Raw genomic sequence first — 24,062 nt, forward strand, 5'->3', positions numbered from 1 at the left:
TTCAGTTCTTTCCCCTCTCCAACCTATCATCGACACAACAGTCAAACTGATATCCCAGATCACAGGTCAGATTTGTCGCTCTTTTGTCCAAGAAATATCAGCTAGATAGGGTAGTGCATAAAGTGCCGGCCCTGAAGTCAGGAGGACCTGAGTTCAAATCTAGATTCAGACATTTAATACTTCTTAGCTGTATGACCCTGGGCAAGTCACCTAACCCCAACTGCCTCAGCAACAAACAAAACAAAACAAAACATCAGCAACTCCCTGTTACCTACAAATCACCTAAAATAAAGACTGCTCAGTATCATATTGAAAACCTTCCACAATTTGACAATCATCCACCTTCCTATCCTATCCCACCCTATCCCTTACTTTTTATTTCTCCCTTCATGCTTTCTGTACTGAGCAGGCTTATTGGTTATTCCCTGAACTTGCTATTCCATCTCTGCCTTTGCATAGGCTCAGGAATGTCCTCCTTCATATGTTTCTCTTCAACTCTTCTGACTCATTTTTTTTTGAATCTCCCTAGTTGCTGATATTCTTGCCTTCCTTCAATAATCCATTTACTTGTCTTATAAGCTGCTTGGAAAGGGAATTTTTGACTGTATACACACTATTTTAATAGATGCTTGTTGGATTGGACTATTTAAAAAAAACATACTTGCCGAGGGACAATTGAGTAGCTACGTGGTATAATGGATAGAGTACTAAGACTGTAATCAGGAAGACTTGAGTTCACTCTGGCTTCAGACACTAGCTGTGTGATCCTGGGCAAATCACTTTACCCTATTTGCCTCATTTCCTCAGTAAAAGGGGGACATGCTAAAGAAGGAAATGGTAAATCGCTTCTGTATCTTTGCCAAGAAAACCTCATGCACAAAAGTGCATTTGAGTCAGACATGATGGCAGACTGAACAACAATTACACTTCTCTTAAATCTCACCCAGTTTTTCCCCATTCAATTGGTTATGCATGTTGAACTCCTCTCTTCCTGTCTAGGAGAGACACTCTTGAGGGAACTGCCCATAATGCTAGAGCATCCCCCTTGCTCAGTGATGAAATCTAGCAGCAAAGGACTAAGCAAGGAGCAATGATGAGTTACAGTTCTGCTGAACCGATATATCCTAGCTTTGAGCTGCTTAGCATGGATAATCTTTCAATCATTTCTCCAGACTTCCTGGATCAGTTTTCCCATTTTCCTAGTTCAGCTCCCTTCTTGTGCTAACAGCTGAACCCTTACTATAGCTTTCTTAACCTTGACTACCATAGGTCCACAAGATAAGAGCTTAAAAACTCATATATAATCGTCTTTATTGGGGTTAATCTGCTCCTCTATTAAGTTTTTTAGATGATAGACCTGATGATCTACTGCAGATCTTACAAGATCCTTCCTATATGGCATAAAAATAGCAACACATTGATCTTTACTAAAGGAATTCCTTACAGGGGTTCCTCAGAAAACATCCAAATCCAATATAAGACATCATAGTGATGTCCATTGAGCTAAGTGTGATGGATTAGTCTCTAGAAATCCAATGGGTACAAGACCCAAATCTGGAACATAAAATCTTGGAGGCAGCATGTTGTATAGTGGAAGGTTCACTTGATTCAAATTATATCCCTCTCATTTATTGGCATGTGATATTAGTTTCCCTTTTCAAAAAATGGTGATAACCATATCACCTACCTTAAGAGAATCAAATGAGTAAATATGCATAAAGAACTTTGAAAACCTTAAAGTGTTATGTCAGTGTCATTTATGATATTGACAAAGGACCTTTAAGTCTTATGTTGGGAACTGAGAAGACAAAGAAGAAAAATACTTCAGCTCTTTGCAGAGGGAAGAAGTAAACAGAGAGGAAGGAGGACTACTGGTTCTTGCCTTTGGCACTGAAGTGGGGAAAAGAGGAAGGAGACTAGGACCCCAAGCCAGGCAATAGACAAGGACCCTTTGGATCTGGGATCTGAACCCAAACTTTGACACTAAGCCCTCTATTCTACCCTAGTGGAATTACTCACAAAGCTTTGGCTCTTAAACTTGAGCTGAATTATCTTGACTGAATGAAAATTCAGTTAACTTACACTAGAAAGAATTCTAGCTCTGGGTTGAAATACTATTCTCTGATGCTTTTTACCAAAGTGACCTTGGGGAAGTCATAATCTCCATGAGGCTCAGTTTCCTTTTCTACAAAACGAAGGGGCTAGTCTAGACAGCCTCTGTGGTACCCCACATGTCTTTGATTCTGATGTAGTTGGTCCCATATTATATATATTTCATGCCTACCAGCCATCTATTAAGAAAGTAGGTTCAGAGAATATAATCTGGGAAAATATAATCAGAGAAAAAGATGAACAAAAATAATATATAAGCTTCCATTTATTCAAAAGTTTAATTCATTTTCATGTCTTTCTTTCCAAAATATATTGTATACACATGTTATATATGTGTGTGTATACACATGCCCATTACATATATATGTAAATATATTTTATTTTAAAGGAATATAATTTTAGGGATAAAAATTATATATTTAGACCATTATGGGTAACTTTGTGTTAGAGAACTAAGAAGGAAATTTTGGGAATTTGATGAATAATCTTTGACCTACTTTAATTTTCAGCAGGAAACCCTTTCGTGCCCACACTGAGGTGGGTCCCCTTAGGAGGGCTAAAGCATTGTTGAGTTAATGAAGGAGGGGAAGGGACATCTGACTTCTTAGCTTTGATGTGTGATTTGTGTGCCACTGGACAAGCCAGTTACCCTGTGTGTCTAATGGGCAGGGACTGTAGTGATCATGCTTGCAGTGGTCATTAAGTACTTAGAGCTTGAATGCCATTATAAGTGTAATTAATTAGAGTTATGGGAATAATTATCATTCTTGGTTTAAAAATCTGTCTTTTAAGAAGAATAGTCCTTGTGTAAATTACACCTCCACCCTCTTTGTAAATAACTCTGTGGCATTCAGAACTTCTAAATGTTAGCTAGGGCCTTGGGGTTTTTTGTCCTTGGTCATGTAGTCTGATGAAAGCTTAGGTTATTCTCTGTAATTTCTGGGTTTTTTTCCTTCTCCCTTTTGTTTCTGCTTCTTTCTTTTCATATTTGTTCTCGTTGTCTTTATGTTTCTGTCTCTGTCTCTGCCTCTATGTTTCTATAGCTCTTATTTTGGAGATTCTTCCTCAGAGTTTCTGTCTTTCTTTCTTTCTTTTTTTTTTTTTTTTTTTTGTTATCTGTCTTTTTCTTTTTGTGTTTACTTTTAACTTTGCATTTACTTCTCTGTGAATAAGTTATATATTCCCAATTGAATGAATAAATGCTCTTCAGGAGCATGGATTATTATGGTTTTTTTTTTGTTGTTGTTCTTTGTATTCCCAGAACCTAATACACTACCTTGTACAATGCTTAATAAAATTGAAAAAGATTATTTCAGCCCACGTTTGTTTTTTTCTTTTACTATTTCATGATATTTCTTTCTCATTTTTTGTTCTTTCTTTCATCTTTGTGTTCTTTCCTTCCTTTCCTTCCTTCCTTCCCTCCTTCCTTCTCTTCCTTTATTCCTTCTTTACTTCCTTCCTTCATTCCTGGAAGTGCATGTGCAGACACTTTTAATTTGCTAAGACTCCATCATCCATGTAGAAGATGTTGAGCACTTTTTAGGTGATTGGAAGACTGGTATATATATATGAACATTCAACACTGATCTACCATCAGACTTGGAGCAACCTTTTAAAATTGGTTCTTTTAGTAGGACTCTCATCATCTTTAAAGTGGCCTGAATCCATGCATGCTACAGCTTTTGATATATTAGCATCTAAGGATAAAGACTCCTTCATTCATACCATGGGGTATGGTGGGAGAGGGCCCCACGACCTCATTTCTTACTTAAGCCATTTTGCCTGGAGAGATGGTTCTAGGATTTTAACCTTTTAATCAATTCAAATTGTAAGGATTCAGGAATCTAGCTTAGGTATTGTGAACCAGCCCAGTAATGAAACTCTGAGGAAGAAAGAGCCAGGGACTCCAGCCCCCCAAAAGGCTTTGGATTTGAATGTGGTAGGAGTAATGTTATGTAGGAGTTGAACTAAGCTGTGAGCCTAACTCTACATTCCCTCTTCCACCACAAGACCAAGGTGGTGGTGGTGGTAGAGTTATGTTCCTAAAGTGGTATTGGAAGGAAATGTTTGTATATTTCATCTCCTTATATCTTTAAAATAAATATCCTTTTCTAAAAGCAAATCCAATGTTTTAAACAGTTAAATGGAATGGGGACACTATTCATTGGACCCCTCAACATGGTAGAAACCCAGCCAATGGAGGCTGAAGAAAATTTGAGGCAAGAAACTTGCCAACCTCTTCAGGGAAGAAAATTAATATTTATATAGCACCTACTATGTTTCAGAGACTATGCTAAGTGCTGTACAAATATTGACTTATTTGATTCTCACAACAACCCTGGAAGATAAATGCTGTTATTATCCTCACTTGACATTTGAGAAAAATGAAATCAGCAGAGGTCAAATGACTTGCCCAAGTTCATACAGCTAAAAATAGCAGTAATAGTTAATATTTACATAGTGCCTACTTTAATAATAGCTAACATTTATATGGTACTTACAATGTGCCAGACATCCCAATAGACATTGTGTTAAGCACTTTATAATTATTATCTCTTTTGATTTTCACAATAACACTAACAAGTAGTCTCTGTCTCTCTTCTCAATGGGACCTTCCTGCATCCTCAGCTGCTATATTCCTCCATCACAAAAAATTACTTTGGGTACAAATATCAAGACAGAGAGAGAGATACATATATCTCTCGCGAGACAAGTAGTCTCGCTTCTCTCTGTTTCTGTTTATCTCTGTCTTGTCCTGTCTGTCTATGTGTCTCTCTCTATTTTTTTTGTTTCTCTGCTTCTGTCTCTTGGTATTTCTCTCTCTCTCTCTCTCTCTCTCTCTCTCTCTCTCTCTCTCTCTCTAACTATCCTTCTGGAAAAACACTTCAATTGCTTTCCCCTAAGAAGTCACTCTAGTCTTTCCAATTTAACTTTCCTGCAGAAAATTCTTAGAAGGATTTTTAGTATAAACAGCTATCCCAGTACATGTCTCTTTCTTTCCAATTTCCATTGCCCCCCTATTCTTCCCATTGAATTTGTACCCACTCATTAATCAACAAACATCTATTAAGCTCCTACTATGTGAACGGGCACAATATGATAGACAAATGTGAAATTGTAGCTAAATGAATGAGTGCAAAAGCATTTATTGGTGTTCATTGGTGCAATGGCCTCTGTTAAGCACTGAGGATAAAAATAGAAAATGTGAGATTATCCTGCTCTCAAGGAGATCACAGTCTAATTGTGAAAGACAGCATTTGAAAGGGACTTTCACAGTAAGGCAGACAGAAAGTCTTTGAAATCTTAGAGGTGCAGGGGGAGGGCAGAGCTTACAGAGAGGCCCAGGGGTGTTCTTAGGTTTTATCAGTAGATCAGAAGACAATCCTGGGGATCTGAAAGAATTAGAGGCAGGATTCTGATGGTCTTCCATCTCATTGATTAATTAATGACTTATCTAAGCTGTATAAGCAGTTAAGTAGCCCTCAGCAGGGCTGTGGGAAGAGACAAAAGGCAAAGAAGAAAGCTTATATTCTACTGGGGGAAGAAATATATAAATTATATATGTCCACATATAAGCACATTTAAGACACATACATATTATACACACATGTACCTATAGATATATACATATATGTATATAGACATACATAAGTGTATACATATATACTTGTATTTTTATGTATATGTATATATGTATCTCTCTCTCTGTCTTGATATTTGTACCCAAAGTAATTTTTTGTGATGGAGGAATATAGCAGCTGAGGATGCAGGAAGGTCCCATTGAGAAATTGATGCTTGAATTAAACTTTGAGGAAAACTAGGAGTGTGGGAGATGATTCCAATCTTTGCAATACAGCAGCACAAAAATCAGAGCCAGAGTATTGTTAGTGAGGAAAAGTATCCCTTAAAAACTGAAGCAAATACCAGCTCTTCCAGCTGTCTCATTCAGCCATGGCCATCTCTCTCATATCTCACATTGCACTTTGCTTTGTACCTCTTAAATGCATGTATCAAATCATATTTATAAAATTTGCCTTGCATTTGGCTACTAAACAATAAACTCTTCATTATGGCCTTGGTGAGCAAACTCTATATATTCTTTAAATTTTGTATTTCATCTAGCACCCAGCACAGCGTGCCTTATACCAAAACTTCTTAAATTGTGGGTTGTGTAACCTTTATGGGATCGTGACTTTGAACGTGGAGGTCACAAAATTATGATTTATCATCAGTAAATGCTTGATTTGTATATCTTTTGGATTGTGAGTAGAAAAAGTTTAAGAAGCCCTGACATACACAGTAGGTGTTTAATAATTATAGTTTGTCTTTGATTAAATGTGATGGAGTCATCTCTGCTATCACTGGATCCAATTTGCTGATATTAAACTATGCTAAGCAGGGTTCAGTTTGGTATGAGTCTTCTGAGTTAAGTAGCCCATACCCCTTACCTCTCTGGGTCCATCCACAATGTGCTTTGTATGCATCACTTAATAAATGTTTTAATTGAATTGAGATGCCTTTTTTTTGAACTGTCTCCCTTTTGTGGTAACTCATAAATTACAGGACTTGTTAAATTTTTTCAGCTCCTGACCTCTTTTTGCCCAAGAAATTTTTATGTGACCTCAGGTATATAGGTTTATGAAATAGGTAAAGAAATTAAAAATTTACTGATAATGAACCATAATTTTGTGAGCCCCCACATTCAGTTACAAGAGGTCATTCGTGGTGGAGAACAAGAGTTTTAAGAAGCTGGGCAAAGGAGGGTTTGGGTGATGGTTTCTGATGCTGAGCCCTCTGAAAATACTTTTTGTCCCCTTACTGAGACAAGGTGGCACCTGTAGTGACCTCCTGTCCTGTACTTATAGGAGGAAGGGGAGATTACTAATTCATATTTGCTTCTGCTCTGCTGAATGCTCATATGCAAATTTCATAATCTTTCATTACCTCAGTACCTTCAACAGCAAAATAGGGGATAATCACAGATCTTCATCTTAATTTCCTCATAGGGATATTGGGAGGTTAAAAGAAATAGGAACTTATGATGTGGTTTGAGCTGATCTGAAAAAAAAGTGTTATGTAAATCCCAGGTGTTCCTGTTATTATGGGGTTAAGCACTGTTTCAACATGAAGCATTTTTTCCAGGTGAATGAGGCTTCTTAAAATGTCTTTGGGTCAATAATTACACAAATTTAAGATTCCCCCAAATATCATTACAACTAGGAAGGGGTGTAACTATGTAACAAAGCATTGGGGCCTATTGTGAACTCAGATGTCCTGATGATATTCTGACTCAGCTCAGTCATGCTCTTTGGTCAGAAAAAACAGAACTCTCAACTAACCTCATTCAAATATTAAAATGACATTTCTGATCTCACTGATGACTATGCTCCCTCGAACCTCGTCCTTCCTGTCTTGCTCTTGTCTCTCATGAGTTCATCATAGCTAGTCCACCTAATGTACTCAGAGCCATTCTTGATTTTTTGTGATATACAGAAAATAAATAGAACTTAGTTTGGTGTGAGTCTTCTGAGTTAAATGGCTACTATCCCTTACCTTTTTGAGTCATGTAAGAAGACTGAATTTGGGGTTGGAGGAACTGAGTTCAAATCTACATCTGCCCCTTTGCTACTTTGCTATTTTGTTCACACCATTTCATCTCTCTAGGTTTCAGTTCTCTCATTTATAAAATGAGGTTTTGGACTGGCTGATTTCTAGTGTACCTGCTACCGCTAATGTATACTTTATGACGCAATCTGTTTCCAGCCAACCTTTCAGGACCATTTCATATTGTTCAGCCTGCCATACTGTATGTTCTAATTAAATTGTCTTGCTAAGTGTCTCCTGAATGTGACATTTTATCTCTTGTCTCTATAACTTTTCTTAGATGATCCACCATATTTGGAATGTAGTCTCTCCTCACTTTTGCCTCACAGAGTCCCTAGTTTCCTTCAAAGACTATCTCTGATATATCTTCCTACATGAAACCATTTTAATTTTATCCAGTTCTTAGTGCTGTCCCCCTAGAAATTACATTGTATAACTTTGCATATGTATATCTACTTTTCTTTGTACATCTTGGATCTTCCCCATTAGAATATAAGCTTCTTGAGGATAGAGAATGTTCTATTTTTATCTTTATACTAAAGGTAAAAATCTGAGTGTAGTATGTTACATGTAGTAAATGGGTGATAAGTTTGTTTAATTGAATTGGAGGATGTTATGTTATGTCTGCTATCTCCCATGATCTCTGATACAGTGATGAGGTAAAAGAAGCAATAGTAATAACTCATCAAATGCGCTTGAAATAGCTGCATTTTACGAAGGGAAAAAAGACAGAATCAGTAAAAAGATGATCTCCAGATCAAGTAGAGATAATTTAAGAATCAATCATAGGACTACCTGAAAGCCATGTTCAGAGACAGAGAGACAAAGATATAGAGGAAGACAGAGAAAGAGTAGAGATACACACATATAAAGACACAAATGGACACAGAGAGTTAGAGTCAGAGGAAGAGAGACCCAGAGAGAGAGAGAGACAGAGACAGAGAGAGACAGAGACAGAAACAGAGACAATGAGAGAGAACAAGTTTTTATCAAGCACTTTCTATATGTCAGGCACTGTGCTAATTGATTTACAAATATTATCTCATTTTAGACTCATTTTATCATCACAATATCATCTTATTCTTTCTTCACTATCTCAGATATCATTAGTATTTCCATTTTTCCAAATAGTAGTAACAACAAATAAAAATCCTTTTTTACCCTCAATCTAAATGGAAATTTACAAATCAAATATAGGTGATGGATAAATTGGAGATAATATTAAAGGAAAGCACTAAAATTAAGGAGAATTAAGAAAGGCTAACATTATTTGTAATGCAAATAGAGTCCTTTTCAATAAGATTGACTATATTTATCTGTTTATAAGACCCTTTTTCCTTTTTTTATTTTCAGTGTGGAGAGGGGAAAGGTGGGAGGAAGAAAATTTTGTTTTGACAATTAAAAATTAATTAAAAACTCAAATTAGAAGGCTCTATTCTAGACAAATTTTAGGAGTGTCCTTAAAATGAACATTCTAAAGGAACAGTATTTTTATTTATTTTTTAATTATAGCTTTTTATTTACAAAACATATGCATGGGTAGTTTTTCAGCGTTGATCCTTGCAAAACCTTCTGTTCCAACTTTTCCCCTCCTTCCTCCCACCCCTTCCCCTAGATGGCAGGTAGTCTAATACATGTTAAATATGTTAAAATATATGTTAAATATAATATATGTATACATATTTATACAGTTATCTTGCTGCTCAAGAAAGATTGGATCTAGAAAGAAGGTAAAAAAAAAAAAAACCTGAGAAGGAAAACAAAAATGCACGCAAACAATAACAGAAAGAGTGGAAATGCTATGTTGTGGTCCACACTCATTTCCCATAGTTCTCTCTTGGAATGTAGCTGATTCTCTTCATTACTGAACAATTGGAACTGGTTTGGATCATCTCATTGTTGAAGAGATCATCTCATCTGCTGTCCATAAGAACTGATCATCTTATAGTATCGTTGTTGAAGTGTATAATAATCTGGTCCTGCTCATTTCACTCAGCATCAGTTCATGTAAGTCTCTCCAGGCCTTTCTGAAATCATCCTGTTGGTCATTTCTTACAGAACAATAATATTCCATAACATTAATACCACAATTTATTCAGCCATTCTCCAATTGAGGGGTATCCATTCAGTTTCCAGTTTCTTGACACTACAAAGAGGGCTGCCACAAATGTGCATATGTGGGTCCCTTTCCCTCTTATAAGATCTCTTTGGGATATAAGCCCAATAGTAACACTGCTGGATCAAAGGGTATGCACAGTTTGATAACTTTTTGAGCATAGAAGAACAGTATTTTTAAAGAAAATATTTTCTGTTTTTTTAAATTATAGCTTTTTATTTACAAGATATATGCATGGGTAATTTTTCAGCATTGACAATTGCAAAACCTTTTGTTCCAATTTTTCCCCTCCTTCCCCCCACTCCCTCCCCCAGATGGCAGGTTGACCAATACATATTAAATACAATATATGTATACATGTCCATACAGTTATTTTGCTGTACAAAAAGAATTGGACTTTGAAATAGTGTACAATTAACCTGTGAAGGAAATCAAAAATGCAGGGGGACAAAAATAAAGGGATTGGGAATTCTATGTAGTGGTTCATAGTCATCTCCCAGAGTTCTTTCGCTAGATGTAGTTGGTTCAATTCATTACTGTTCTGTTGGAACTGATTTGGTTCATCTCATTGTTGAAGAGGGCGACAACCATCAGAATTGATCATCATATAGTATTGTTGTTGAAATATATAATGATCTCCTGGTCCTGCTCACTTCACTGAGCATCAGTTCATGTAAGTCTCTCCAGGCCTTTCTGAAATCATCCTGCTGGTCATTTCTTACAAAACAATAATATTCCATAATATTCATATACCACAATTTATCCAGTCTATTCTCCAATTGATGGGCATCCACTCAATTTCCAGTTTCTGGCCACTACAAAGAGGACTGCCACAAACATTCTTGCACATACAGGTCCCTTTCCCTTCTTTAAGATCTCTTTGGGATATAAGCCCAGTAGTAATACTGCTGGATCAAAGGGTATGCTCAGTTTGATTACCTTTTGGGCATAGTTCCAAATTGCTCTCCAGAATGGCTGGATGTATTCACAATTCCACCAACAATGTATCAGTGTCCCAGTTTTCTCACATCCTCTCCAACATTCCGCATTATCTTTCCCTGCCATTCTAGCCAATCTGATAGATGTGTAGTAGTGTCTTAAAGTTGTCTTAATTTGCATTTCTCTGATTAATAATGACTTAGAGCATCTTTTCATATGACTAGAAATAGTTTCAGTTTCTTCATCTGAGAATTGTCTGTTCATAGCCTTTGACCATTTATCAATTGGAAAATGGCTTGGTTTCTTATATAGTAGAGTCAATTCTCTATATACTATGTAAATGAGGCCTTTATCAGAATCTTTGACAGTAAAAATGTTTTTCCAGTTTATTGCTTCCCTTCTAATCTTGTCTGCATTAGTTTTGTTTGTACAAAAACTTTTCTATTTGATATAATCAAAATTTTCTATTTTGTGATCAATAATGATCTCTACTTCTTTGGTCATAAATTCCTTCCTCTTCCACTGGTCTGAGAGGTAAACTATCCTATGTTCTTCTAATTTATTTATAATCTCATTCTTTATGCCTAGGCCACGAAACCATTTTGAGCTTATCTTGGTGTACAGTGTTAAGTGTGGGTCAATGCCTAGTTTCTGACATACTAATTTCCAATTTTCCCAGCAGTTTTTGTCAAACAGTGAGTTCTTATCCCAAAAGCTGAGGTCTTTGGGTTTGTCAAACACTAGATTATTAAAGTTATTGACTGTTTTGTCCTTTGAACTTAACCTATTCCACTGATCAACTTATCTCTTTCTTAGCCAATACCAAATGGTTTTGGTGACTGCTGCTTTATAATATAATTTTAGATCTGGTACAGCTAGGCCACCTTCATTTGATTTTTTTTTTTCATTACTTCCCTTGAAATTTTTGATCTTTTTTTCCTCATATGAACTTTGTTATTTTTCCTAGGTCATTAAAATAGTTTTTTTGGGTGGCTGATTGGTATAGAACTAAATAAATAGATTAGTTTAGGTAGTATTGTCATCTTTACTATATTTGCTCACCCTATTCAAGAGCATTTAATATTTTTCCAATTGGTTAGATCTGATTTTATTTGTGTGGAAAGTGTTTTGTAGTTTTGCTTATAAAGTTCCTGATTTCCCTTGGCAGATAGATTCCTAAATATTTTATACTGTTGGTAGTTACTTTAAATGGAATTTCTCGTTGTAATTCTAACTGTTGGATTTTGTAAGCAATATATAAGAATGTTGATGACTTATGTGGGTTTATTTTATATCCTGCAACTTTGTTAAAGGTGTGGATTATTTCTAATAGCTTTTTAGTAGACTCTCTGGGGTTCTCTAAGTATACCATCATATCATCAGCAAAGAGTGATAATTTGGTTTCCTTATTACCTACTATAATTCTTTCAATCTCTTTCTCAACTCTTATTGCCAAAGCTAGCATTTCTAATACAATATTGAATAGTAATGGTGATAGTGGGCAATCTTGTTTCACTCCTGATCTTATTGGGAATGGTTCCAGTTTATCCTCATTACATATGATGGTTACTGATGGTTTTAAATAGATGATACTGATTATTTTAAGGAAAAGTCCATTTATTTACATATTCTCAAGTGTTTTTTTTTTTAATAGGAATGGATGTTGGATTTATCAAATGCTTTTTCTGCATCTATTGAGATGATCATATGGTTTTTGTTAATTTGGCTATTGATATGGTCAATTGTACTAATAGTCTCCTAATATTGAACCAGCCCTGAATTCCTGGTATAAATCCTACTTGGTCATGGTGTATTATCCTGGGGATGATTTTCTGTCCTCTTTTTGCTAATATTTTATTTAGGATTTTAGCATCAATATTCATTAGGGAGATTGGTCTGTAATTTTCATCTCTGTTTTCAACCTACCTGGTTTAGGTATCAGTACCATGTCTGTGTCATAAAAGGAATTTGGTAGGACTCCTAAAGAAAATGTTTTCAAAGAAATGTAAAATATTTGCTGATGAAACAACTTAGTATTTATTATTTTGTTATGATGGACTGCTTGATTTAACATCATCTGCAAGGTAAGTATCAATAACATGTAAAAAATTGTTCAATGATATCAATCAACAAGCATTCATGAAATGATTTTGATTGATTTTTGGAAATTGGCCAGCACCTGTCATCTTGGATGATTTTGATTGTAGAAAATATTAGGGTTTACCTATTACCCAGTCTAACCGCCTCATTTTGGAGATGAAGAAATGCTACAAAGGAGTTCATTAAGACTCTCATTTATTTAGCAGCAGGAATTCACTCAACCCACCTTTCCCCATGGGAAAAATGGATTGGCAAGTTTTAAAAATGAGACATTTGTAGCAGGATTCTCTAGGTACTACTTTTCATTTGATTTATGTCTCATAACATTGGAGTGGCTAGAAATGGAAAATGCTGCTCTGCATTTAGTGTTTCAATTAAAAAAAAGGCAGGTCAGATGTCTAACAACAGAAAAGAGCCTCTAGAAAGGTCTTAGTTTGTCTCCTTTCATACTACCAAGCAAAAGTACCCTAAAACTGATGGATAGACGTTCATAGAGTTCTTAACAAGGGCACAATAGGTGTTAACAATTATTTAATACTGAAAGAACTCTAGGTAAGGAAGTCCTTAAGGACATTGATTACCTGGCCAGGTATGCAAGTAGGTAGTATAGTGGATAAGCAGGAACACTGGACCTGGAGTTAAAAAGACCAAAATTCACAACTGGCCTCAGACCAATTTCTGAGTGGTCATGTGACTCTGAGCAAATTCCCTCACCTTTGCTTTATTTCCCTCAACTGTAAAATGGGAACAATAATAGCCTCTACTTTCCACAGTTGTTATGAGAGTCAAATTAAATTATATTTGTCAAAGTGTTTACTTAGGATAGTGTCTGGCACATAGTAGGTGCTTAATAAATTCCTCTTTTTTCTCTTCCCTGATCTATTGCTTAATTATATACACTCTGCTGATAGAAATAGAATTTATATTCTATCTAAATCCCTCCCATCTATAGAAATTTAAGTGTAATCTTTAGATTAATTAATCAGTTTTTTCTTCTTTAAACTAAACAACCTCATATCCCTTAGCTCTTTTCTTGAAGTCCTTTTAAATAAATATTTACATACATACATATATAAATACACATACAAACATACATAAACATATAAAAACATACATAAGACACTATGGAACTTTAGAACTATAAGGACTCTTAGAAATAATTTATCTAACCTAATTTTCTTGGTTTTAGACACAAAACAGGTTTAGAGGGAGAAAAGATAAAAGTCCTTCATTCAGTCAATGAATCAACAAGCATTTATTAAACATTTGCTATCATCAAGTCTTTGTGATAAGTGCTGATACAAAGAAAAGCAAATACCCTCCCCAGGCTAAAAGAACTTCTGCCTTTAAAAAGCTTGCATTCTAATGGAGAAGACATGACCTCCCACCCCAACCAAAATTTATATGTGCAAGATAAGTACAGTGTAACTAAAAGTTAATCTCACAGGGATGACACATTTGGGAGATGGGAAGATAATAAAGTTCTCTTTCAGAAGATAGGATTTGAGTTGAGTTTTGAAAACAGGTCATAGTCATGATGGAAAATGCTATCTACCACCAGACAAAGAACTGATGTTATTTTCACTTTTTTGTCCCGTGTTTTTTTCTCCCTTTTGTTCTTTTCTTCTTTCACAATATGACAAATGTGGAAATTTGTTTAACATGACTGCACATGTATAACCTCTATCACCTTGCCTGTCATCTTGGGGAGGGTATGTAGGAAGGGAAAGAGAAAGATTTGAAATCCACAATCTTAAGTTAATGCTGATAATTATCTCTATATGTAATTGGAAAAAAAGAAAGTAATATTCACATTTAAAAAAAAAGAAAAGAGGTGAGGAGGTAGAAGTCTGGAGGACAATTACTAGGAACAGTTGATGAAAAGCCATTGAAATAGAAGATAGAAAATGTGTTTTAGAAACATTAAGAAGCTTAGTGTTGTTGGAGCTTAGAATGTGAAGAATAAAGTGTAAAGAGACTGGAACTTTGGGAAAAGTCAACTGTGAAGAAAAGTCATACAGAATTTTCTATTTCTATTGCAATAATTTAAGAGAGTCTAAGCTGTGATCCAGGAAGGATGGGAACCTTGAAAGTTGTTCTTGTTTGCTAAGAGCCCAATGACATGATCAGGTGACTGCAATTGGATTCACGAGGGGCAGATTTGCACAGTCATTAGCCTCACTCTCTCCCAGAATTGTCAAAGTTCAGAGGCAAGACAAAAGTCAAGATGACTGGCCATGGCCTGGAATGTAATGATTGGTGTCTTGCCAAGCTCTAAGTAGTTCCACAGTATCTATTTCAGCCACCTTTATGGCCATTAGAACAAATTGTTATCATCCACCCATTCCGTGGGAGGATGATTTCTCATGCTGGGGGTAGAGATCCCCTAACTCACTGACAGGTTTGAGGCTTATCAGTTACCCTTAACTTCGTTTAATCTATCTGCAGAGATAGTTTTACTGGGGTGTGGCTGTTGTGCATGCTATACCTTCTTGGAGGCACAGGTGAGAACTGGGTGAGAGGTGAACATTACGATGGATAAGCAGCACTGAACAGGATTCAGCAAGACCTCAAGCTACAAGTGCTGGTTTTCCTGAACAGCCTATATACCCCAAATCATCTTAACAGTAACAGGGATTTGATCAAAATCATATAGTTGGAAAATGGCAGCCTGGGACTAGGCCCCCATCTTTTGGTTCCTACTCCTGACATTTACTAGTATGTAAATGAGGATGTCACTTAACTTTTACTATGCAGACTTACTCAGTGAAGAAATCATATATGATAACATTTAACATTATAATTAAAATATCTAAAACCATTATTTTTTTAAAACTATGCAACAAATCCAAACTCCTCCATAATATGTGTTACATTTAACTGGTTTAATTTTTAGAGAATTCAAAGGTTACTTCCTAGAGTTAAGATACAATAATGTATCCTTAAGAGTGATATGATTATCTAGTAAGGTCCTAACCATTACAGAAAAATGTGTGAGGGTGATTTTATTTTATTTTATTTTTTAATTAAACAAGCATTTATTAAGCATCTACTGTGTGTAGAGCACCAAGCTAGGGATATAAAAGTTTTAGTTTAATCTCAATTTCTCCATGATGCCTTTGTGAAGGTGATTTTAGGATCCCTAAGCACTAATCATCATTATGGAGTTGGATGTGAACTCAGGAAGACCTGAATTCAAATTCTTCCTCTTACACCCACTGGATGCCCATTGGCAAGTCACTTGATCTCTTAGAGTTTTAAGTAATTCTCTAGCACTGTAAGTTAAAGAGGAGTTGGTGGAGGAAATAAAATCATAGATTCAATGTAATCTCCAATGTATAAGAATACCAGAATTACTGAAGTGACTAATTAGAGACCCAGGCAATCTAGCATGCCTAGAATAGAACATAGCATTATGGAGAAAGCTTGCTCAACTTCTCCCAATATGCATGCCTTCTTCCTTCTATTTATAGCAATAAAACCATAATTTTCTGTCAACAACATTTGAAATCTTGGGATATGTTTTCAATATTAGATCCTAAGTTTTCCCCTTTCTTTGTATTTCTAGTGATTTTCTGCATGTGGTACTTAGAGATGCTTAATAAATTTTGTTATTTTGACAAAGGATGCTTTTTCAAAATATAGAGGGACAGATTTGCCAGCTTTTTTGATGATGTTTGAATTTATGCCAATAAATAATCATGCATATATATTTTTCTTTATTTTTTTGAATCTGGATTTAAGTATCAGGTCAGAGAAAAGGGTTCTGAGGACCTCTCCCTAAATCATGACAGATAGCTCAGACAGAGCTCATCATCCTTAAATGTAATCATCTATAATTCTTAGTAACCATGAATGATTGTTTTTCTCTTGATGTTTGCAAGGGAGGAACTGAAGGGAAAATCAACTAAAAAAAGGAATTGATCAGCAATAGACTTTATTTTCAATTTTCATACAGTATTCTGAACAAGAAAGACCAGGACTAAAAGACTAGAGAGACTATGGCATAATGCAGAATAAGCTGACCTTCAAGTCAAGGAGACCAATTTCAAGACTCACATAGACTGACTGACTGTATAATCTTAGGCAAATGTTTAATCCGGACAATGTTTTAAATTGCAGTATTGGTAGAAGGAATTTCCTCACTGGGAACTCACAGGTTTGGGCAAAAAGAAACAACAAATAGGAGCACTATTTTATGTAGGATTACAGTAAGAACTGGGCATGCATGAAATACTCTTTCATTTCTCTCACATCCTTAATTTTTTTTTTTTGCCAATGTCTATAAAGTAGGTTACTCAGGTGACTTGTCATACCTGCCTCCCAAAGCCAAGAGTAATGTCATTAAACAGTTAATTTGGTGATGGAGAATAATGAAATGTATTATTTAGCACTAATATCTGGGATACCTAGGAGAGTAGATTTAAAGTTGGCACATTAATCACCCAGCCCATTTTTCAGATGAGGAAACTAAAGTCCAGAAAAGTTAAATAGCTTGACTAAGGTCAGTTAGTCACTGAGTAGAGATTGAAACAAATTATCTGACTCCAAAATCAGACTCATTTCCACTGAGTTATGGAATTTTAGAATGAATTAGGAAATTCTATTAGAACAACTTTTCTATGTTCATGAATGAATAGCATACTTTAGTTGTAAAATAATAGTTCAGAGACTACTTTCCCCACTGTCATCATTAAAAACCCTAGGATTAAATAACTTGAAAATCTATGATTTGAAGAAACTGTTATCTGATGTAAGAAGAAAAAGGAAAAGTTCTAGGGGAGAACTTCAAAATTTTTAGTGGAAAAGAATCTCCAGAGAAGATGCCCAAATGACCAAAGTCCATTGTGGTTTACTCTGTTATATTCTAGATAAAAAAAAAACCTGACTAATTGGTTGCAAGTTGTATTTTTGGTGGTAACTCCCAAGGCTAAATGATTAATGTTTGGTTTTGTAAAAATTCAGAATGGGGACTTAAAAGGTGATAATGATAATGGTGATGATGATGATGATGATAATGATGATGATGATAATGGGGGTGACGATGAAGTGTTTGTGTGTTCTGGGAATGAGTGGTGAGTGAGTTTTTGATAAGCAAAGGTCACATCGACTACTTCTCTCCAATGATAATCAGCATTTTAGAGAGCTGCCATCTATTTCTTGTTGCTCTTCTTGCTGAATCTGGTCATCTTCCTGTGACTGATATATTAGGATCTCTTGCTGGTTGACATATTCTTCATCAGGCTCAGGATCCTCTACTTGATGCCTTGGCTCTTGTCTGTAATCACAGAGTGGATGGAGGAGGACTGGGAACTCAGAGGTCTTACTCCTCTGAGATTCTCTCTCAACTCTTAACTCAGTTCCACAGGCCTGAGATGTATCAGTTTGACTTACGTCCTGTTCTGGGGCTGGGAGATCAGGTTGGGCAGATATCTTCTGTAAATTTTCAACTACTAGTTTGGAATCTATCTCATCTCCTGAGGACAAACAAAGCTCTGTGTCTCTGGATTTCCTGTCTATCTGCTCTGAGAGCCTTGGTAAAGAATCCTCCTCTTTATTCATCACATGTTGTTGTTCACTCACTTCTCCTGCTTGTCTCTGGGGGCTCTGGTCTTCCTTTGCCATTGGATTCAGGGTATCAGAACTTGAATCCATGGTAAGATCTTGCATTTCTAGGTCCTGACCTTCTAATGGGACTTCCTGGCTTTCAGACTCTTCCCCTTTTTCTTCTGTGTCTGGGTCATGAGCCTCTGGATCTTTCCCATAGTATTCTTTCTCTGATTGTTGTACTATGGAAAGCTGCTTATATTCATCATCTATGGGATCTGTGATCTCTATTACATTTTGTTTCATGGATTCCTGAGATGCTGGCTGACTCACAGACTCCTCAATCATGGCTGGTGTTTTAGGCACTGATGATTTCTTTTCTTTTTCTTCAGCCAGCTGTTCTTCTGCGTTGTTTTCATCTTCTCTAGCTATTGGTACTTCTGTTTCTGGGGTTCTACTTTTGTCACTTAGTACTGGAGATTCCTGAGTATTCTTGCCATCTTCTTGATCAGGCAGTTCCTGGGCATCCACTTGACTCTGGCAGTTCCTTTGTGCAGGCAGGTCCTTTAACTCTGAGCCACTCTCATCTTCTTCTGGATTATTGCATGTTTCAGAGATTGTCCCATCATTCTGACTCTGTACCTTGTTTCCATCATATTGCTCAGTTGATTGATCCAGAGTCTGAGTGATTTTCTCATCTCCTTCTCCAGACTGGTCATCCTGTGGTCCTGATCCTTGCACTCTGTCTTTTGTTTCTGGTATCTTCTCTGCTGCAGAGGCACTCCTATTGTCCCCTGAGAATTCTTGTTCACTTATTTTAGAAACTGTGACTTCCTCCTCTGAGGCTGCTGGTCCTTTGCATTCGGGGTGGTTTTGATTATCTGCTTTTGAATCTGGGGTTTCAGAGTCTTTTCTAATGTCCCCTTCTTCTGCTAGTCCCTCAAGTTGCTTTTCTTTTCCATCAGACTCCTGTTCTGTGAATATTTCCATTTGATTGCCTTTCTCATTTTCTTTTTTCCCTACTGTTTCTAAGTTTTTCAGTTTTCTCTTCCCTTTCCTTTCATCTATAAGTACTTCTATCTCTGGGACTCTACTGTTATTGCCTTTAACTACTATGTCTTGAGTTTCATATTCTCTTTCTTGTTCTAGTGGTTCTTGGATATCTGGAGTTCTATCATCATCACTGAATTCTGATAATCTCTTGGTATCTGATAGTTTTTCCTCAGCCTTTTCTGTGGGTAGGTCAGCTGTTTCTGATTCTTTCTCCTGATTCTCTTGGGATGATGGTTTTTGTGTCTCAGTGTGTTCCTCAGCATCCTTTATGATGGCCCCCTCCTGACTCTCAGATGTTGTCTGGGCCCTTTGTTCACTCAGAATCTCCACATTTTGCTCCCCTTCCTGCTCTGATGGCTGATCCCCTGTGTTTGCGTCATCTTGCTGTCTGGGTACTTCATGTTCCTCACTTACAATCTTCTCATCCTTTTGAGAACAGGTTCTCTTCACAAATTCCTTTGGTAGCTCTTTTTCTTCAAGTGAAACTCCATCACCTCCTCTTGCCTGGACTTGGCCTCTTTCTTGGCTCTGATGATCTCCTTCACTTTGGTACTTATTTTTAGTGTAGTCGCGTTCAATTTCTCTTTCCAGTAATCTGGGATTCTCAAGGTCATCCTGAGAGTCCTCCTTGCTTAGGGTATCTGGTACATTTTCTATGGGGTTGACCAGAGATGGAGATTCACTATCTGTCAGTCTCTGTTTATCCTGATCTAATTCTGCTTCTTCTTGGTAATCTTCATTGGTCTCACATGTTTCCATGCCCCCTGACAATTCCTCCTCTATGTCAGATTTTGCTTTAGATTCCAGATTTAAGAAAGACTGTATATCCCGGTAACATATATTCAACAAGTCAAAGACCAGGAGGAGAAATTCATTGAAGCTGATAGTCTCATTGTCCTCTCTGTCCAGAACATTTAAGCTGCTTTCTGTAGTAAGAGTATCAAATGGCTATAGGGGGAAAAAAGCAAGAAAAGTTATCTATTAATACGCCTGGCACAACTTTCAGATGAACATAAGCACCTGGAAATAGCCAGGATTTCTCCAAGTATTTAGAATCTTTTGCTTCCAATTGACATTTGACATTGAATGACAATGTAGAAATCACCCCGAATTTGGAACAAGAGGACCCTAGTCCAATCCTGCATCAACCACTTGCTCTGGTGACCTTGGGCCATGCAGTCTTTCAGATATTTGTTTTCTTCATTTGTAAAATGAAGAGATTGGACTAGATGACTTCTTCGTTCCCTTCCAGCTCCAAATCTACAATCATAAATAGGGTACAGATAAATAGGAACTTTTACACCATATATTAAATTGTAAAGATTGTTTTGGACCAAAGGCACTTAGTGGATCCCTGAAAAGGTACTCTGACTTCCAGAAACAATGGACAATCTAGAGTAGCAGATTGCTGTTTTTTTAAATATATTTTTAAAATTTATATGATCAACAAAGTAAGTCCATGTGAAAAACTGATTTGACAAAAAATATTTCAGATTCTATATGCACAGGTAATTTAAGAGAAGTAGTATATTAGGAGGAAATCAATGTCATCTTAAACAAGTGTTCACCTTGGTCCAGGATGAGAAGAAAGAGCAAGTTTTTTTTCTTTTGTAGCTTTTAATAGTTCTCACCTTCAGAAATTCTCCAATTTCCCTTAGGAGGAGCTGCCTGAGCTGTCCCAAGCTTAGAGTTGAACAATCATCCTCCTCTCTTGCATAGTTTTGGAAAGTCTCGATGATATAAATGACACTTTGTAGGAGCTGAGGCATCTTCACCAGTTTAAGAGAAACTAGGAGAGAGAGAGGAAAGGGGGGGAGGGAGAGAGAATAACAGCTATTTGTCAAGTTGGATTCCTTAAGAGATGCCAAAATTGTCATTTATCTTCCTGCTCCCCTCCCCACCCTGTCTCCCACTTCCCTTTTCTAATCCCTAGAAATATGTTCAAGCATGACAACTGAACCTATTGTCCATCTTCTTGTATGAGACATTGGGGATAAGAGAAGTATAATAGATGAATGAAATTATACAGGGTGTCCCAAAAGTCTTAGTGCAGCAGCTTTATTAAAATTATTAAAGCTGCTCTAAGATGTTTGAGGGAACTTGTATGGTGCATAATCCTAGATTCAGTAGTCCTTCCCACAGAGACCAGAGACATGACATCCTTTATCTCATTTAACTCTCCCAATAGCCTCTGTGTTCATTGATTTTTTTAGTTTTGTCTTACTCTTTGAGACCTCATTTGGAGTTTTCTTGGCAGTTGTACTGCAGTGGTTTGACATTTCTTTTGCTAGCTCATTTTACAGATGAGACTTGCCTGGGGTCACATAGTTAGAAAGTGTCTGAGGCCAGATTTTAACTCAGGGTCCCAGACTTGGGATGCTATCCATCATACCACTTACCTGCCCTGAGATAGGGACTATCACCATTTTACAAATGTGGAAACTGAGGCTCAGAGAGCCTATGGTCATACAGTGGCAGAAGTAGATTTCTAACCCAGGTCTTTCTGGTGTAGGTCTAATGTTCTATCTCCTACACAAAGCGTTTCAAACTCAAGTAGAACTAAGGAACATTAAAAAGTACATTAGCATCCCTGTGGGTTATATTTGGACTCAGTTTTAAAATATCATTTATGTTTTATCTTATTTTTTTAACAATTTTTGTGAAATATTTCCTAGTTACATTTTAATCTGGTTCAAGCCACACTGGGTCCCATCTGGGGCCTCAGGGCCTTGTCCATGATCCCTCTGCAGTACCATACCACCTCTTCAATGAAAGATGACTAACTGCTAATAGTTACATGACACTTTAAAGTTCTCAACATGCTTTTGCATTTGACTGATAAGATCAGGGATAATGATTTAAGAGAAGAATAAAGATCTTTCCTCTCCAGACTGAGACTTCCTGCCCAAAGGAGCTTCTGGCTTCATGAGATAGTTATCTTTTACAGAGAAGGCACTTTTTGAATATAGCTAGAAAAACATGGATTTTAGCATCAATGATTTAAGCCTCCCAGGTCAAGGGGAGCATCAAAGAAACGACTTGAGGCTGTTGTTTCAGAAAACACCTGATAGTCTTTCAAAGACATTGTGATAAATCACCTGCTGATCAAACAGGGCCCTTCCTAGCCCTTGAGTCATTCTTGCCCCATGTCCAACTATCATTTAAATGGCTTTAATCTAAAAATTTTTATCTGCATGGGAAACAAAGTTGTTCAACTTGTTCTACTAAGTATTTGTACTTGTGTCAGCCAAATAATTAAAAATAACTTTTTGAAGCTAAAAAGGCCCAAAGGAGTACTGGAAAGAGCAGTGTGATTGACATCAGAAGACTCATGTCTGAGCTCTGGAAATGTCTTTTATGAACCAGGGAAGATCCTGGCAAATCTTGTTTCTTCTCTACTTCAATTTTCTTGTTTATAAACCAGAAATAATAATTATATTACTTTTCTCATAGGGTTCTTATGTAGATCAAATGAAGGAATAATATTTCTAAAACTTTCAGTGACTATGAAAAATTAAATAAATGTAATACAGCTCATCATTGTTACTATTTTTTACTATAATTATTATTGTATATACTTCAACCGTGGCACTCATCCGCTTAGTATGAGTAATAAAGACATATTTTCTAAGATTTTCCCCATAGTTTTTTTTTTTGTGTGCATAAAAGTAATGCACTTAGGATGTTTAAATTCTCTCCTCTCCCCCCTTCCCAGTAGAAAAGAGTTGAAACTCACCTCCTTCACCAACAGGAGGAAGTGGTGTGTGGGGCAGCCGTTGGTGGACTGATGGCTGGACACCTGTAACCTTTTATTCAGTCACTAATTGCATATGGGAGATAGGAAGGAGACACCCTCTGGGTCTGATGACTTGATTCATCATCAGCCAAGCCCAGCCCTCCTCCCTCCCCTTCCTTTCCTGTAGCCAGGCTGGCCAGTTTCCCAATTCCTTTTACATGATGCTTCAGTTAGATTTAGGCATGAGCATTATCCACTGGAAGGCCATTAGCACCGATCAATCTTGGGTTTGATTTTTCCGAAGACAGAGGATTGTAGCTGTGGACTTGGGGCAGTAGAGTTGGCTACTATTAATTTAACCCAAGTGCCCAATTGCATTTCTTTTTGGCAAGTCATGGGACTATCAGGGAGCAGAGGTCATCTGATTCCTCCCTCTGCCTCCAGGATGGCAATCTGACCCAGCCCCAATAGAAAGATGTCAATCATGTGTTTAAAATAAAGAGCCCACTTTGCCATGTGACAAGGCAGAGATACCAGTTCTTTCAGGTATGGGAGATAAATGTGGCATTTTCCTGCCTAGAGGTGGAATTAGGGGAAAAAAAACCCAACCTGTTACTAATTGCAGAAAATCTGCCCCATTCCTGCGATGTTGTGTTTATTTATTTGGTATAGAGTTATTTTCTGAAGACATTTTCCGTACAAGAATAAAGAGAGGGAACTGTGATTTCTTTAATATAGGGAATATCTGCAAGATGAAATTCTTTCTACCCATGTCAGTCAATAATTTCTCTAAGTTTATAGTCCCAGAAAGCTCTCGAGAGAATCGAGAGGTTGCCAGGAGGTCACTTAGTCAAC

General features: G+C 36.7%; 1 protein-coding gene across 1 annotated transcript; it reads right to left on the reverse strand.

Moving 5' to 3' along the window:
* Positions 1–16,591: 16,591 nt before the first annotated feature.
* Positions 16,592–23,243, reverse strand: TCHHL1 (trichohyalin like 1). The gene is made up of 3 exons (XM_003769975.2): positions 23,208–23,243; positions 21,103–21,260; positions 16,592–20,419 (listed from the first exon to the last, which is right to left on the reverse strand). The coding sequence occupies exons 2-3, from the start codon at positions 21,238–21,240 to the stop codon at positions 18,002–18,004; spliced, it is 2,556 nt and encodes an 851-aa protein (XP_003770023.1). The 5' UTR covers positions 21,241–21,260; positions 23,208–23,243; the 3' UTR covers positions 16,592–18,001.
* Between the last annotated feature and the right edge of the window lie 819 nt (positions 23,244–24,062).

This window comes from Sarcophilus harrisii, chromosome 4, assembly GCF_902635505.1.
Source record: "Sarcophilus harrisii chromosome 4, mSarHar1.11, whole genome shotgun sequence".
In the NCBI taxonomy this organism is placed as follows: Eukaryota; Metazoa; Chordata; class Mammalia; order Dasyuromorphia; family Dasyuridae; genus Sarcophilus; species Sarcophilus harrisii.

Excerpts from the sequence above, each read along its gene's own strand:
- TCHHL1 (XM_003769975.2), bottom strand. The coding sequence starts at position 21,240 with ATGCCTCAGCTCCTACAAAGTGTCATTTATATCATCGAGACTTTCCAA. Across the intron at positions 20,420-21,102 it reads AAATTGGAGAATTTCTGAAG|CCATTTGATACTCTTACTAC; the intron begins GTGAGAACTATT and ends TTCCCCCTATAG.